Source organism: Magnolia sinica, chromosome 3 (assembly GCF_029962835.1).
Source record: "Magnolia sinica isolate HGM2019 chromosome 3, MsV1, whole genome shotgun sequence".
In the NCBI taxonomy this organism is placed as follows: Eukaryota; Viridiplantae; Streptophyta; class Magnoliopsida; order Magnoliales; family Magnoliaceae; genus Magnolia; species Magnolia sinica.
The window spans coordinates 74,878,271-74,892,061 of record NC_080575.1 but is presented as its reverse complement, the minus strand read 5'-3'; the positions used below and the strand labels follow the sequence as shown (position 1 = coordinate 74,892,061).

At 36.2% G+C, this 13,791-nt stretch overlaps 2 protein-coding genes across 6 annotated transcripts; both read right to left on the bottom strand.

Moving 5' to 3' along the window:
- Window positions 1-5,689: 5,689 nt before the first annotated feature.
- On the bottom strand, window positions 5,690-6,369 carry LOC131238927 (plasma membrane ATPase 2-like). The gene is made up of 3 exons (XM_058236510.1): window positions 6,189-6,369; window positions 5,913-6,031; window positions 5,690-5,821 (listed from the first exon to the last, which is right to left on the bottom strand). The coding sequence occupies exons 1-3, from the start codon at window positions 6,367-6,369 to the stop codon at window positions 5,690-5,692; spliced, it is 432 nt and encodes a 143-aa protein (XP_058092493.1).
- A 637-nt stretch (window positions 6,370-7,006) lies between these two features.
- Window positions 7,007-12,419, bottom strand: LOC131240024 (uncharacterized). Of its 5 annotated transcripts, none has more exons than XR_009168570.1 (4): window positions 12,297-12,419; window positions 10,368-10,478; window positions 9,297-9,335; window positions 7,007-8,013 (listed from the first exon to the last, which is right to left on the bottom strand). XR_009168570.1 is itself a non-coding variant. In XM_058238024.1 (4 exons), the coding sequence occupies exons 1-4, from the start codon at window positions 11,649-11,651 to the stop codon at window positions 7,897-7,899; spliced, it is 459 nt and encodes a 152-aa protein (XP_058094007.1). In that variant the 5' UTR covers window positions 11,652-11,696; the 3' UTR covers window positions 7,007-7,896. The 5 variants fall into 5 exon arrangements, 2 of the variants coding, with proteins under 2 accessions (XP_058094007.1, XP_058094008.1); XR_009168571.1 differs by lacking the exons at window positions 9,297-9,335; window positions 12,297-12,419 and adding exons at window positions 10,103-10,285; window positions 11,460-11,696; XM_058238024.1 differs by lacking the exon at window positions 12,297-12,419 and adding an exon at window positions 11,460-11,696.
- Window positions 12,420-13,791: the final 1,372 nt, after the last annotated feature.

Sequence of the window (13,791 nt, the reverse complement as noted above, 5' to 3'; positions counted from 1 at the left end):
ATTTTCAAGCTATCTCAGAAATATCAAATAAATATTAAAAGGTATACTTATTTTTATCGTAGAAGACGTGTCAAAAGCTTGTAGCTGAAGAACCGCTTTATTGAATGTAGATTGTTATTTGTTCAATTAGATAGAAAGAATCTAGGATTCTATTAATTTTAATTAAGTACAAACCAATGGCTACTTGAGTTAATTCTCTTAAATCTCAAAAGAAAAGTATAGTTTACTCTCTTTAAAATCAGAATGGAAAGATCTTGAGATTAAGAGAATTAAACATAAAGCTATAAATAAAATTTATAAATATCATTCAAATGACTTGCTAATAACTTGAGCTTCTCACTGTCTTGCAGAAGGATTTTGATAATGAACTTGGATATTTCGGATTGAGAGAGGAACTCAATTTATAGGCAAAGAAGTTGAATCTTTGACTATCCCGAGGTAGTCTTCGACTAGAGTGAGTAGACCAGATTTAGTTCAACGGACTTTGGATCGCTTGGGATAAGATCTATCCAAAATTCGACTGGCCCAAGGACCAGTTCGACTAATCAAAGTGCTCTGTTCGACTGGTCGAAGTTGGTCTTTGACTAGTTGAATTTCTGAAAATCCAAAATGTTGTAGTTGCTGGACTTAGAGCCGAAGTTTCACGGGCTGGTTGAAGGACAAGCTTCGACTGGTCAAATTTGTAACCAAAATAAATTTTTTCTTCAATTTGAACTTAGACTGGCCGAGCGAACTTAGGCTAGTTGAACCAAAACTTAGGCTAGTCGAACTCCAAACAAAATAAGCATAAAAACCCAATTTTAAATGATTTTTGAAAGCACCTAATCCTAAAGTCTTTCTAGGGTTTTATACTACCTGAGATATATGAAATATCCGAACTTCTTTTACTTGAACTTGGTTACAGACTCTATTTTGAGCTTGATCTTATTCTTGAACATCAGTTGATCTTTAGCTTGATCTTCTCTCGAGAATATACCAGTCTTGAGCTTAATCTTCTCTAGATCTTGAGCTTGATCTTTTCTTAATTATAGAGCGGTCTTGAAGATCTCTTGTCAAGTTGTTTTGACTATACGAAATTTGACAACTAAAGTGTGCTTAATCATTTTAGTACTCACAATCTCGCCCTTTCTAATTTCGTGACAAAATAATTATCATTACAGATATGAAAATAATGAAGTCCTGTGACTCGAAGAAATCTTGTAATAGGAGCTTCTTGAAAGCTATGAAGTTGAATTAGTATTAATCCCCCTCAAATAGCACTTCTCCTATACTGTCAAACATAGCATTCCATACACACATACATATAGTATTCCATAACATTTTTTCATAGCATTCATGCATTCCTCTATATTCACAATATTATAACCAATCATTATAACTTTAATCAGTTAATTCTAATCATGCTAACTCTCCATTTTCACCATTATAACTCTCCCCCCTTTTCGTCACAAGTTGACAAAGGAAGAATGATATAAACGACAAGTAATCATTGATAGACTTTGAATAACAAGAAGTAAGCATATGAGATAGCTATGAACTAGGTTAAGTAGAAGTAAGCATATGAGATAGTTAAAGTCGGGAAAAAAAATGATATTGAAAATTAAAAAGTGTTAAGGAAGTATAAGGGGAAATCATTCAGTCACCATCACAAGGGAAAAGTTTAAGTTACATAACCATCAATATAAGTTTAACCAAAAAGATAATCAATCTCAATCTGACCTAGAGGAAGGAGCAGGCATCGATGGGTCAAGTTGATTCAAATTCCAACTGATGCGATGAAAGTACTTCTTCATGTACTTCATTAAAAACTTGTGGGTTTGAACTAAATTTTCCTTTGATACATGCAATGCTTCAACCTTCTCCTCCAGTAATTTGAGACGTTCATCAACCTAGGAGGGTTGGTAGTTGGTATCATCTAGATCATCTAATTCTTCCAATTCATCGAAAATGTCATCCATATACAACACCCCAGTTCCCGAAACCTAAGTATACTACTCATGTTCCAAAAACCCAAGCATTAACCTTTGAAAACACCCAAATTCCACATATATTTTTTTTCTTTTTATCAGAGTTAATAAACTAGCGAAATATGAGCAATTCAAGTATAAGAGGGAGTCCAAATATACATAACCAAGAATTCAAGTGGTTACCCAAAAACTTATACATATCAATGTCTTAAGTTTTTGCAATGCATAATTGTCACGCCCCAGACTCGGTAACCGGACTCACAAGGAGCCTGATGGCTGGCTCTAGCCGCAACAGCCTCCGTAGTACCCCATTCTCGGCTCCTGAGGTATGCAATGTAAGGGTCTAGATGACCCATCAAGTTGTGGAATGTGGAGAACCCTCCATGATGGGGTCAATCAAGAGGAAACCCCATGCATGGGACATGCATGCATAAGATGGACCATTTGGCCACATCCAAGGAATTGTGTAGGATCTCCACCATTGATTGGTGGGTCCTATACTTTCTGAATGAAAGAAGAAGAAGATCTACACTATGGAAGGGATATTGCATGGAATAAAGAAGTACCCACCTAAATATCTTCACCAAAACTTGGATCACCAAGCTCCAAATGCTCCAAGGAACCAAGATAGATGGATGAGATGGGTTTTTAATGGATGGATTAAGAGGAAAAAGGAGGAGAAGGGACTAGAGAATTTAAAATTTTTTAGAGGAATGTTGCTAGGGAAGAAGAGAAGAGAGAGAGAAATGAGAGGGAAAGAGAGAAAAACTCTTTTAAGCTAAGTAATCCTGAGTTTCTTACCTATGATAGAGAAGAGAAATCATGGTAATAGGGAGTTAGAAACAATGTTGTAGGGTTAGTAGACTTTTTAGGTTAGTGGGTGGTGTTTTAGAGATGGGTGGTGTAGGGATAGGGCCTAGGTAGTGTGTGTGTAGTGTGTGTTGGAAATAGTGTAGTGTGTGTTGGAAATAGTTCTAAGAGATGGGACCTACCTAGAAATCCATGCACACCACCCCTAGGTGGGCCGCATGATCATGATCAAGGGCTTAGAAAATGAAATGCACCCAACTTACGATCTACACATCGGATGGATGCACAAGACGCGCCGTTGGAACCGCGGCGACAATGCGGTCACAATGGTATAGGTCTCAACTCGATCTGAGTCGGGTCTTCATGACTGGGCTCACGGATGACCGCAAACACTATCCAAGGGTCACGGGTCGTCGAGATTCAACCGGTAGGACCGCGGGATCAAGATGGACGGAATGCATACTCACACACACACATGCACACATGCGAACTCGGGTCGGGTCTCACAATAATAGTACAAATTAAATATAAATTTAATTAAGGGTGGAGAGTTGTAAGGTAGTTTGGATCCTCTTATTCCACATGAACTCCAACATGTGCATCCTCTGTGTCCCTTACACACTGATTACAGTTTGATAACGTCAATGGCTATCTAGTGAGGTATGACCCCCAATATTTATCGCATCATCAAGATAATTAAGTATAGTTACCAGAGACAATATATAACAAATATTACACAATGAATACCATGGGAATTAGATAAGGTTCATCAGATACACATTCATTAAATAAATCACACAAAATAAACTTGTTTAAATGCATGGAGGCATGCACATGCTCACAGACCTGGCAATGTACATCCAGCTGGTAAAAAGTCGCTCAATGAGAACTAGCCACCCGGAAAAGTACTCAAAGGTACGCCCAAGGAGAACCAACTACCAGAAAATACTATTATATATAGATCGCCCAAAGAGGACTAGTCACCTGGAAAAGTATACAAAGGTAGGCCCAAGGAGAACTAACCACCTAGAAAAGACTATAATAATATATAGATCATCAAAAGGGGGCTAGTCACTCAAAAAAGTATATAAAGGTACGCTCAAGGAGAACTAACCACCTGAAAAAGACCATAATAATACATAGATCGCCTAAGGAGAGTTAGTCACCCGGAAAAATATACAAATGTATGCCCAAAGAAAACTAACTACCCGAAAAAGACTATAATAGTATATAGATCGTACAAGGAGGACTAGTCACTTGGAAAAGTACACAAAGTTACGCCCAAGGAGAACTAACGACTCAAAAAAAAATACCATAATAATATATAGATCACCTAAGGAGGACTAGTCATCCGGAAAAGTACACAAGGTACGCCTAAGGAAAACTAACACTACAAGAAAAACGGGCAAAGGCTACGGCCAAAAATCGTAGCTAAAGACCTTTTTCTATGGATCTAGTCCGTAGCACGTCCGTCGCTATTGGTGGGATAGCTAAAGGTCAAAAAACCTATGGCTACGGATTATATCCGTAGCTATAGATATCAGTCGCTACGGACAAAAACCGTAGCTATAATTTCTGTAGCGAAATGTAGCTATGCCTACAGATTGAATCCGTAGCAATAGATATCAATAGCTATAGATAAAGTCCATAGCTATAATTTCTGTAGCGAAATGTACCTACGGCTACGAATAATAGCTACGATTTTTAGAACAATAGTTACGGCTAAAATCCGTAGCTATTTTTTGAAAAATTAAAATAAAATTATAATAATGGTGCCTGTTTCCATTGTAAGAACCTACTGTGATTGATAACTCATCTAAGCTTAATGCTGATAGGTATAGCACATAAAATGCAATCAGGAAAAAAATGATGCATTTATTACAAATAGCAATCAAATCATACAATGCATCCCACATTCACATTTCTAAATAAACAATACTTCACTTTACTCAACCTATCATAAGAAGACAGAGCTTCTTCTTTCCCTGAAACTGCAAATGTAACTTCTGTGGACTTTTGACACAAGATGACTTTCAAGTTCTGAAACCCTTCCCTTGAGAAAGTGAATTTCATCCTACAATGACTTCTTTAGTTTGTCAGCCTATATAAAACAGCATTTGTAGACACAATCAAACAAGCATGTCTTTACACACATCTCAAAAGAAAGAAAGACGTAAAAAAAAAACCCACTGAAAACGGGGATTGCAACTTTCAAGCAAATGAGGTTCAAGATACAGGGATGTACCTCGGCCTTGAATTTTTCATGAGCAGATTCAATTTGCTTCAATGCAACTTCATTCACTTGTGCTATTTCTTTATACTGTCAAAAAAAATATCATAAAATATTTAAATTCTTAAGAATATCAGATAATAAATCCAAGTAAAAAATCCAAACCACATGTAGCACGTGATCCTTGTTGGCTTGTGCCTCCCCTTTCAGTTTTTCCATCTCTTCCTTTGCTTTCTGCATGTCCTCAATAAGCTATTACATATATAAATAACAAAATTGGAACATACTTGTAGAAACATTACATAGTAAGGCAGAAAGACATGAGTAAGAAAAAGATGAGAGAAAAATCAGGCCAAAATGTTTCTCATATAGATTATATATATATATATATATGTTATGGCCCAACAGAGTTTAGACATTATCTTTTTTTTATGGGGCTTGTATTCTCCCTTCTGACCACCTTTTTTCTTTCTTTTTTTCTTTTTTCCTACTATGAAAGTTTCTGTTGCCTTAAAATAAAAAGATAAATGAAAGTTTCCATTGCATTTGTGGGAAGTATTAAAGAAGTCATGAATTGTGAAGTACTATTTACAGCATTGAGGAACAATGAATTATTTACGGCAAAAAAAAAAAATAGTCTCATCAAAGATACATTCCAATGACTACTCCAGTTGTAAAAATTTCACTGAGTTTCCAGCTGAGAAGGCTTGACTCTGTCCTTGGAGATTGTCATGATACTACCTGGAAATAGATCCATGTCATGGTACGTAAATTCAAAAGTGGAACAGGTCAGTGGCACATGCAAAATCCCTATCTGTAATATAGAAAATGAAAGCATGAGACTACCGATAGTTCTTCATTTTCTGAAAAATTGCACGGCTTCTTAAGACGGCACTAATGATTACACTCAATCCAGGCTCTATTAGAACTATGTCAGAAGCACTTCGAGCAGCATCTGTTGCATCTGCCATTGCAATTCCTATGTTTGCTTTCTTTAATGCAGGTGCATCATTGACCCCATCACCTGTCATTCCACAGATGTGCTTTCTAGCTTGGAGTTTCTTCACAATCTAATACTTGTGCTTTGTGGAAGAAAACCTTGTGCTTTATGGAAGAAAACATAGTATAAGAAATGACATAAGAAAAATTGATAGGACCAACAGAATATGCGAAAATTTTACCAGGAAGCACCCTAGCAAAACCATCAGCTTTCTCAATTAGTTCATCCACAGGTAGAGCCGAAACTAATTCATCCTTGTTGTCCCCCAGAAGAGATGAAGATGGGTACAAGTTTGTACCCATTCCCAACCAATGCTCGGTTTCCTTAGCAATTGCCAATTGATCACCTGCAATGGTTTCCATGGGGGACATTAGTGGAAACATATTTAGTGATACAACAACACTGACTGGCAGTGCGATAATAGAAAGAAAACCAGTTCAAACATGAAAAGAATGATTTTGACAATGAGAAAACTCAGAAAAAGGTTTCACTACTCCCAAACTTCAGTTGGGAAATCTATAAATATAAAGGGAAAAAGGAATTGATAAGCCATTGTATTTATTGTTTGGCTGTGGATATCTCTGTTTAACCGTTTGCTCATACTATGAAATTTGCTTAATTCAGCTCAGTGTTGATTCAATTCACAGAAACAGAAAGAAAAGAAGTGTTAATATCACAACTGCTGGACAATACTTAATGTTAAATTCTCATGAAATGCCATCATATTGGAAATCTAGAAATCAAAAGAATGGCAGATGAGTAAAATAACATTTATCATAATACCTATAGTTGAGGTTCTTCACAACAAAATATAATGGTGGTCCTACTCAGAGATGCTCTGAAACATTATCAAAATAACCTTGCATGACATGTCCATTAGATGGTTTCACAAAGCAGCATTGCAAATTCAAAGAAGACATGAAAGAGCACCACAAAACTGAATGGAATTGGTGCATCAGAGAAATTTGAAACACCACCTAAAAATACGAATCTCGCAGAATAACAATCTTTTGTTCCAATCCAGGCTGAATCCTCGTAGATAATGCCTTAAACATTCAAAAGAAAGAGTACAGTTTTATAAGACCATAGTACAACTAAGTAAAAAGCATCTATTTTTCAATTGGAAATTGATTCTAAAAGGAAATGAAAGGAAGATTTGTTATATGGTGTCAATTAGAAGGGATTAACTTGTAAGAAAGTTAATCCTGACAGATGCAACTAAATAATATGTTAAAGGGAAGGCGACATCTTTTTCTGGATGAGTGTATGGAGCAGAATAGTGGTGTAATAGCATATCACTTGCGGTACATGAATGGTCTAATGTTGTGGAAGACTCACCTGCCAGTAACCTTTCTTGAGTTATAGGAACATATGCATGCTCACCCTTATAAAAAACTTCCATTACGGATACTTCACACTGTCATCCCCATGTACATCTAAACCTGCTAAAATCAACAATTCTTCTAAACAAGCAGCTTCACCCTACATATTTTAGGCAAGAGAAAGAAACCCGAGGCATCACATACAATTACCATGCATTGTGGCAGAGAACTACTGTGACTGAACCCAATAGCAAAAGAAAACATTAAAACCAGTTGTACTCATCATCAAATGATTATAGTAAGGCATCTCCTAACAAAGCTATGTGTGAGTTTGAAAAATTGGAGTTAAATACCTTCATTATTTGAAGTTCAACACTTCAAATTTTACCTGTCATAGGATTCAGGTCTGGTGTATGCTTGGATTACCCAGTTATATTTCTCTGTTGGGTTATCAGCAATTTATCATGGTGGGTATCCTTCATGCTCCCACACTTTCCAGAAATCTCAAGCAATTTATTACCACAGGTATTGAACACAATAGTGATTTGGCTTAGACTCAAATGGTACCTAAATTCCACATTTGGGTGCTCCCAGTTTTAAGGGTGGATAGGTTGCACTCAACCGAATCGGCATCTGAGCAGTTGTGCCATTTCCAGAAACAGATTGCATGCAGAACCAAATTACCTGCGCCGAATCATAAAAAGGAGCAAGAACAACATTATTACAAATATGAAATTCCAATAAGCATTTCAATCAATTGAGAACCAATACTTCACTACATAAGTATTTAAAAATAATGGTTAGATGATAGGGGATTCATTAGTGCAAATAGGCTCAGAGAAGACAAGAAAGGTCTGAAGTTGCCATTATATAGTTTTTGCAACTGTAGTAGCTGCTACAGATAACTTCTGTCCAACAAATAAGATTGGGAAGGGTGGTTTCGGTCCTTTTTATAAGGTAACTGGAAATCGCACCAATCCTGTAGTAAATTTCAATAGGTTTCCCTACACAAAAGTTGAAAGAAAACATTATCAGATTGTCTAAAAATTCATTCCAAATCATCGAAAGTTCCAAGAACGTAGCATGATATGGAACATAGATGGGACAAATACACAATGTTATTGAATTAGTTGATTTGTAAACTACTAAAAACATTAAAACTCTAAAATTGAATTCAAGAGAGCCACTAGACAAGTGAAAAAAAAAAAAAAAAAAAAAAAACTAAGTTGTCAAATCTTGTGGGTTTGGTGGTATCATAGGTCCCGACAAACATGGGAGCATCTTCGTTGCAAGATGAAATGATTACTTTCTTAGCACCACCCTATTTAAATAGGCCACCATTTTATCTATAAAATGAATAAATAAATAAAACCAAAATTCCTTGTTTTCATCTCTAACATTCAAGCACAATAACAATTGTTTAACATTGGACAATTTGAACAAGCATTTCACAATCCCATCAAGAATAAAACAAAACTCTACAAGGAAGCATTTCACAATTTCAAGACTGATGCATTTGACGCATTATGTCTAAATAATGCAGTCAAATGGAAGCACGAGTGGCCTATCTATTTGCGAGTGTAGCTGCAAGACTGATGCATTTTCAAGACTGATGCATTTGATGCATTATGCATCATACTCTTTGCAGTGTTCCATTTAACATAATATTGCATATCTCCAATAAGAAATACAATTGTAGATAAACTTTTAAGATTGATGTCCCATGCAGTCATACCAAGAAATTGTACCTTTTACATTGTGATACGGGAATTCGTTACTTGAGTGTCACAAATTCATATCATTAAAGGGCATACAAGTATTTAGGACCTAGGTCCCCTAATTCATGACAACTCTCATAATAAGGATTACTTAAATGGCCAACCTAGGACAAATGTACCTCCCCTGTTCTTCATTGGAAGCAAATTGATGTGTATTAGTTGGATAGAAAACTAGGTATATGGATCTACCTGTCCTGGAACTGAATATTTTTTTCTTTTGAAATCAGCCTGCAAGGAACAATGCTGGAGAAATGAAGGGTCTCAATTAATTTTATTATATCATTTTAAAATATTATAAGAATAACTCCAGAGATAAGACAACCTCAGTAGTACAAACATACTCAAATATTTACTAGTTGTGTGCTTGCAATAGTAGAACACAAATTGAACATATGAGCTGTGAAGAGAGCAAATGGTAACAAGCATCTCCATACATTCTACATCAACTGGTATCTGTACAAATGGGAGGACAAAAAAAGAGGAGGTGATTGACAAAGGTCGTTCTTGTAATGAAATTAAGTGGGAGTTCTTTGTAGAACTGGGCCCATGGAGACTCCATTTATTATCACTGAACTTTGGGTTTGTTGTCAAAGAAAAACTTGTCTCATGCATTAAGGGATCAAATGAGACATACAACAATCTTACATAAGATGGAGTGGTCTTTCGCTTTCCCAGTGTTCTTTTTCTTTAACAAAATCATCTAAAAAAGTTGAGTACTTCAGCCATTTTAACGGGCAGACATTGCTTAATTGAGAAAGAAGTTAATATTTCAACCATTTCACAGCATACAACATACTACCACCAACTGCCATCCATGTTATAAATCAAAGGTTAACTAAGCATGCCACAAGCAATATTTGTGCTAATCAATCTGTCCAAAGGCAACAAAACAGTAATACAGCAACATTGCAATTTTTTTTCTCTTCTTTCCTTTTACATTTTAGCATGACCAACAAGCTACTGTTAATATGTGGATAAAATTGAGCTTTGTAAACCACACCTTGGACTCCAGTAAAGAAATCTCAGAACGAAGTCGATCACCCTCCCGTTCCAAAGACTTAATTCTCCTTGCTTCATTATTCAGCTTTTCATTAAGCAACTTTAGTTCATCATGTTGGCTAGTAATAACTTGCCTTTGTTCATGTAAATTACGCTCCAGTTCTCTTACAGTGCATTGCCTTTCAGAAAGGGATGACTCTAGCTCATGCTATCAATATAGACTGCATAATGGACAAATAAATGCCAACGAGAGTTGTGTACCTTGACAAGGGAATCATGTGCCTTTCCACCCTCTACTTCACCACTCTTCTGCTTCTTCCATGCAATAGCATCCTTTCTTAGTCTCTCTCTTTCTTCAATGGCCGAAGAAAGCTATGGTTCCACAGAGAAAAAATAAAAAGAAAAAGAAAGTTGTGATTCCACAAGGAAAACTAACTAAACAAATGAACAGAGACAATAGAGAAAGAAGGTGCTCTGTAATTTAAAGGACAAAAAAAAAAGGAAACATGTAGTCATAACATAGAACATAATCCTATAATTATAGACTTTTTTCTACAAAAATGAATGGCAACATAGAATCCTTACTAGACATAGGGGTATCATGCATCTGAACACCTAACAGACCATCGTCTTAAAGTAAATACCAAAGAAATCCTTGCTGATAGCATAGACAAATTAGAAAAGATACTGTAAAGAACAATAGTCGGCAAAATCATATAAACACTTCCTGAAACTCTAAAAGTGCAGAACTTTCTCAAAATCCAGGCAATATTTTAAAAATGCAATTCTGACGGATTCTTGAATTTCTTGGACATGCAAAAATATATCATCTGACTTTGTGGCTTCACTTCTTAGATTCTGAATCATCTTAGAAATAGTAACAAACCTTTTTTTTAATCAACTGAATGTAACCAGAATGAAATAAAGAGTTTAATGTTCTTGCATTTGGTACGTCTCCAACATCAGATATGCCAAAGTTCATCAGAAGCTGAATAAATAGAATAAAATGGAGATATGCAAGAAGAACGGCTCAAAACTTAGCTAAGGCCCCAGCGAATTCATCATATTTTGATGGGCCAAATAGAGCAGGATCAACGAGCTAGATGTGAATGGTAACTTTTGGTCCAACGAGCTGGATGTGAGCATCTGTCATTAAATAAATCAACCAAAGTTCCTTGGAGTAAATCTACACATCCTTTCTAATATTTAGTTATAGACCTATACATTTGTGCATACAATACTAGATGCTTGTGGGACCCACAAACCAAGATAACCATCATCAATCAAGAGAGTGAAATAGTGGACCCCACAAACTAAAATAACCATCATCATCATTAAAGTAATAGTAATTACCTCCCATCTCCAAGGATGGAACTCAAAGACACTTCCATGAAGAGATATGTCTATATGTACAACACTAAAAACTAGGAGGACCTTCCATCCACATGGAATTGAATAATCTGGACCACAGAAATTGAGTTTCTTAATACAGATTGTGGGAACATTATAATAAATGTGCTCTTGCATGCATGATTCTATAAACATATATACAAAAAAAGGTCCACCATAGGTGGATGGTGTACCTTTAAATTTGACTCCTTGAGCGCCTTTCGGTGCACAAACTTGACAATGTTCCCACATATGAGAGCTTCATTAATGACCTTCAATTTAAAAAAAAAAAATCATTAAAAATCATACACATCATTGGAAACATGCTAGAAAGTTAGAGAAAAAATAATAAAAAGAACATTGAGGACAGAGAGAAAAAGTAATAAACAAAGGTGCTAATCTAGCATGTGTGTTTTGCACCATTCATTAAAAGTAGGCAAGTAGGCTGATCCACTATAAAGCTTTTTAGCTTGAGTTTGACCTACAATTCTACATGTGGGCCTATTTTGATTTGTGAATGACGTTTAATCTAATTAACTACCATTGGGCCTCTTCATGTTCTCCTTGGCACTCAAAAGAAACTCACTTGATCCAATTGATGGTATTATAGGGTGATCTAATTGAAAATATTGTCTATAAAGAAAGCATTCATTGGATGCACAGCAATCAATAGCTACCACTCAAGATAAGGTGAAAATACTTCATTAAAACAAAATGACTGAAGGTCTAAAAAATGAAAGCAATTTCATATACTTTGGGAGGTAACAGATTAATAAAACAAATGATGCCACATAGTCATACCTTGTTTGGAGCTGAACAGTAGACTAACCATTGACAGGAGGGCCCTTTCGTGCCACAACAACCTCAGCAATTTCGTGCCAGCATCCAAATGTTCCCCCTATTCAGCAACAACCAACAAATGTGAAATGAGCCCACTTCATGACATGATATCTAATTCATATGCCAACGGATCAATGGTGGATTCCTTATTGCCCAAAATATCATTAGCAGCCGTTGCTTTTGTTGGGTGGCCCAATCAGTGTGTACATGGCCCACTTTTTCCATGTGTATGGTTGATTAGCATGGCTCTAAATGAAACAACAATAAGATCTTCCCATTTAGTCACCATTTCAAATTCTACATTGGAGTAGGGTCCCTAAATCTAGATGGTTCATTTAGTGGGCCTACCAAGAGTGGCTCACAAAACAAGGGAAATATGAAAATGATGAATCCTACATTTTCTATTTGCAGTGTTCATGTGCTTGATGGCTAGGCATGTTTTTCTTCTTCTTCTTCTTCTTCTTTTTTTTTTCCGCCATAGCTCATCAACAGCGTGGCCCACTAGATGGACCATCCACATTCACTGACTGAGCAATGTTGGTTTGGAGCATGAGTTAAGGTCAGCTCCAAATAAAAGAATGCACACAAAGACACTCAACCTAGTCTTAAAACCTTGATGGGCATGCACACAAGTTACGGTTTGCCGGTAAAACGGGTAGGGACAGTTGACCCATCAGGATTTTGGCATGGCCCAATATTGGAAAGGCTTGGGCCTAATTTCTATGCCTATGCTTCAATCAACCCATTTCTACAAATTAGGCCCCTGGTATGGTGATCCAGACTGTTGATCTTATGTTCCCTACTCCTGATGGGAGATTCTACAAATTAGGCCCATCTTGATTTTCTGGCTATGGCGCATCCGTATGATGATGCACCAAACCAATAGTGTCAATCACCATCCCAAGTGCCACGTGTACAGTGATGTCGGGTGGCACACTTCACAAAACGAAATGAACTGAATGCATCATAGTAGCATTGCTGAAAAATGAATGAAAAATGGAATTTCAACAGGATATATAATATTTTGATCTTAACTGGGCCTTAATGAGCTCATTGATTTCATGCTGGCTGTCAATTTGAGTCTCCAAATCAGAAATGCTTTCTGTATGGAAGCATAAATCCTATACAAAAAATACCCACTTCCCAAAGCTCCCGCAACAACAAAAGCCTTCCTTCTATGCCTTCTCCAAAAATCCCTATTTAAAAAAAAAAAAAATCAAATATACAAATTTTTTTAAGGGTTAAAGCTTAGATGATGATAATTAACATGACGATTGTGATTACTCCAAAAAGAAATTAGTAGGTAACAAAAAAAAAGGAAAAAAATACCAAACTAACCTTAAAGAAAGCATTTTTAATGTCAGGAAAGCCAGAAAATCATTGCTAGAACTTCATTTACTGAAAACCCATTTGGATTTTGAACAACATAGATGGAAAGGAAGGAGATTGAAGCGTT

Excerpts from the sequence above, each read along its gene's own strand:
- LOC131240024 (XM_058238024.1), bottom strand. The coding sequence starts at position 11,651 with ATGTTTATAGAATCATGCATGCAAGAGCACATTTATTATAATGTTCCC. Across the intron at positions 10,479-11,459 it reads TCCATCCTTGGAGATGGGAG|CTTTCTTCGGCCATTGAAGA; the intron begins GTAATTACTATT and ends GTGGAACCATAG. Across the intron at positions 8,014-9,296 it reads AATATTCAGTTCCAGGACAG|GTAATTTGGTTCTGCATGCA; the intron begins GTAGATCCATAT and ends GATTCGGCGCAG.
- LOC131238927 (XM_058236510.1), bottom strand. The coding sequence starts at position 6,369 with ATGGAAACCATTGCAGGTGATCAATTGGCAATTGCTAAGGAAACCGAG. Across the intron at positions 6,032-6,188 it reads TTTTGCTAGGGTGCTTCCTG|GTGATGGGGTCAATGATGCA; the intron begins GTAAAATTTTCG and ends GTGGAATGACAG. Across the intron at positions 5,822-5,912 it reads TAATAGAGCCTGGATTGAGT|ATAGGGATTTTGCATGTGCC; the intron begins GTAATCATTAGT and ends TCTATATTACAG.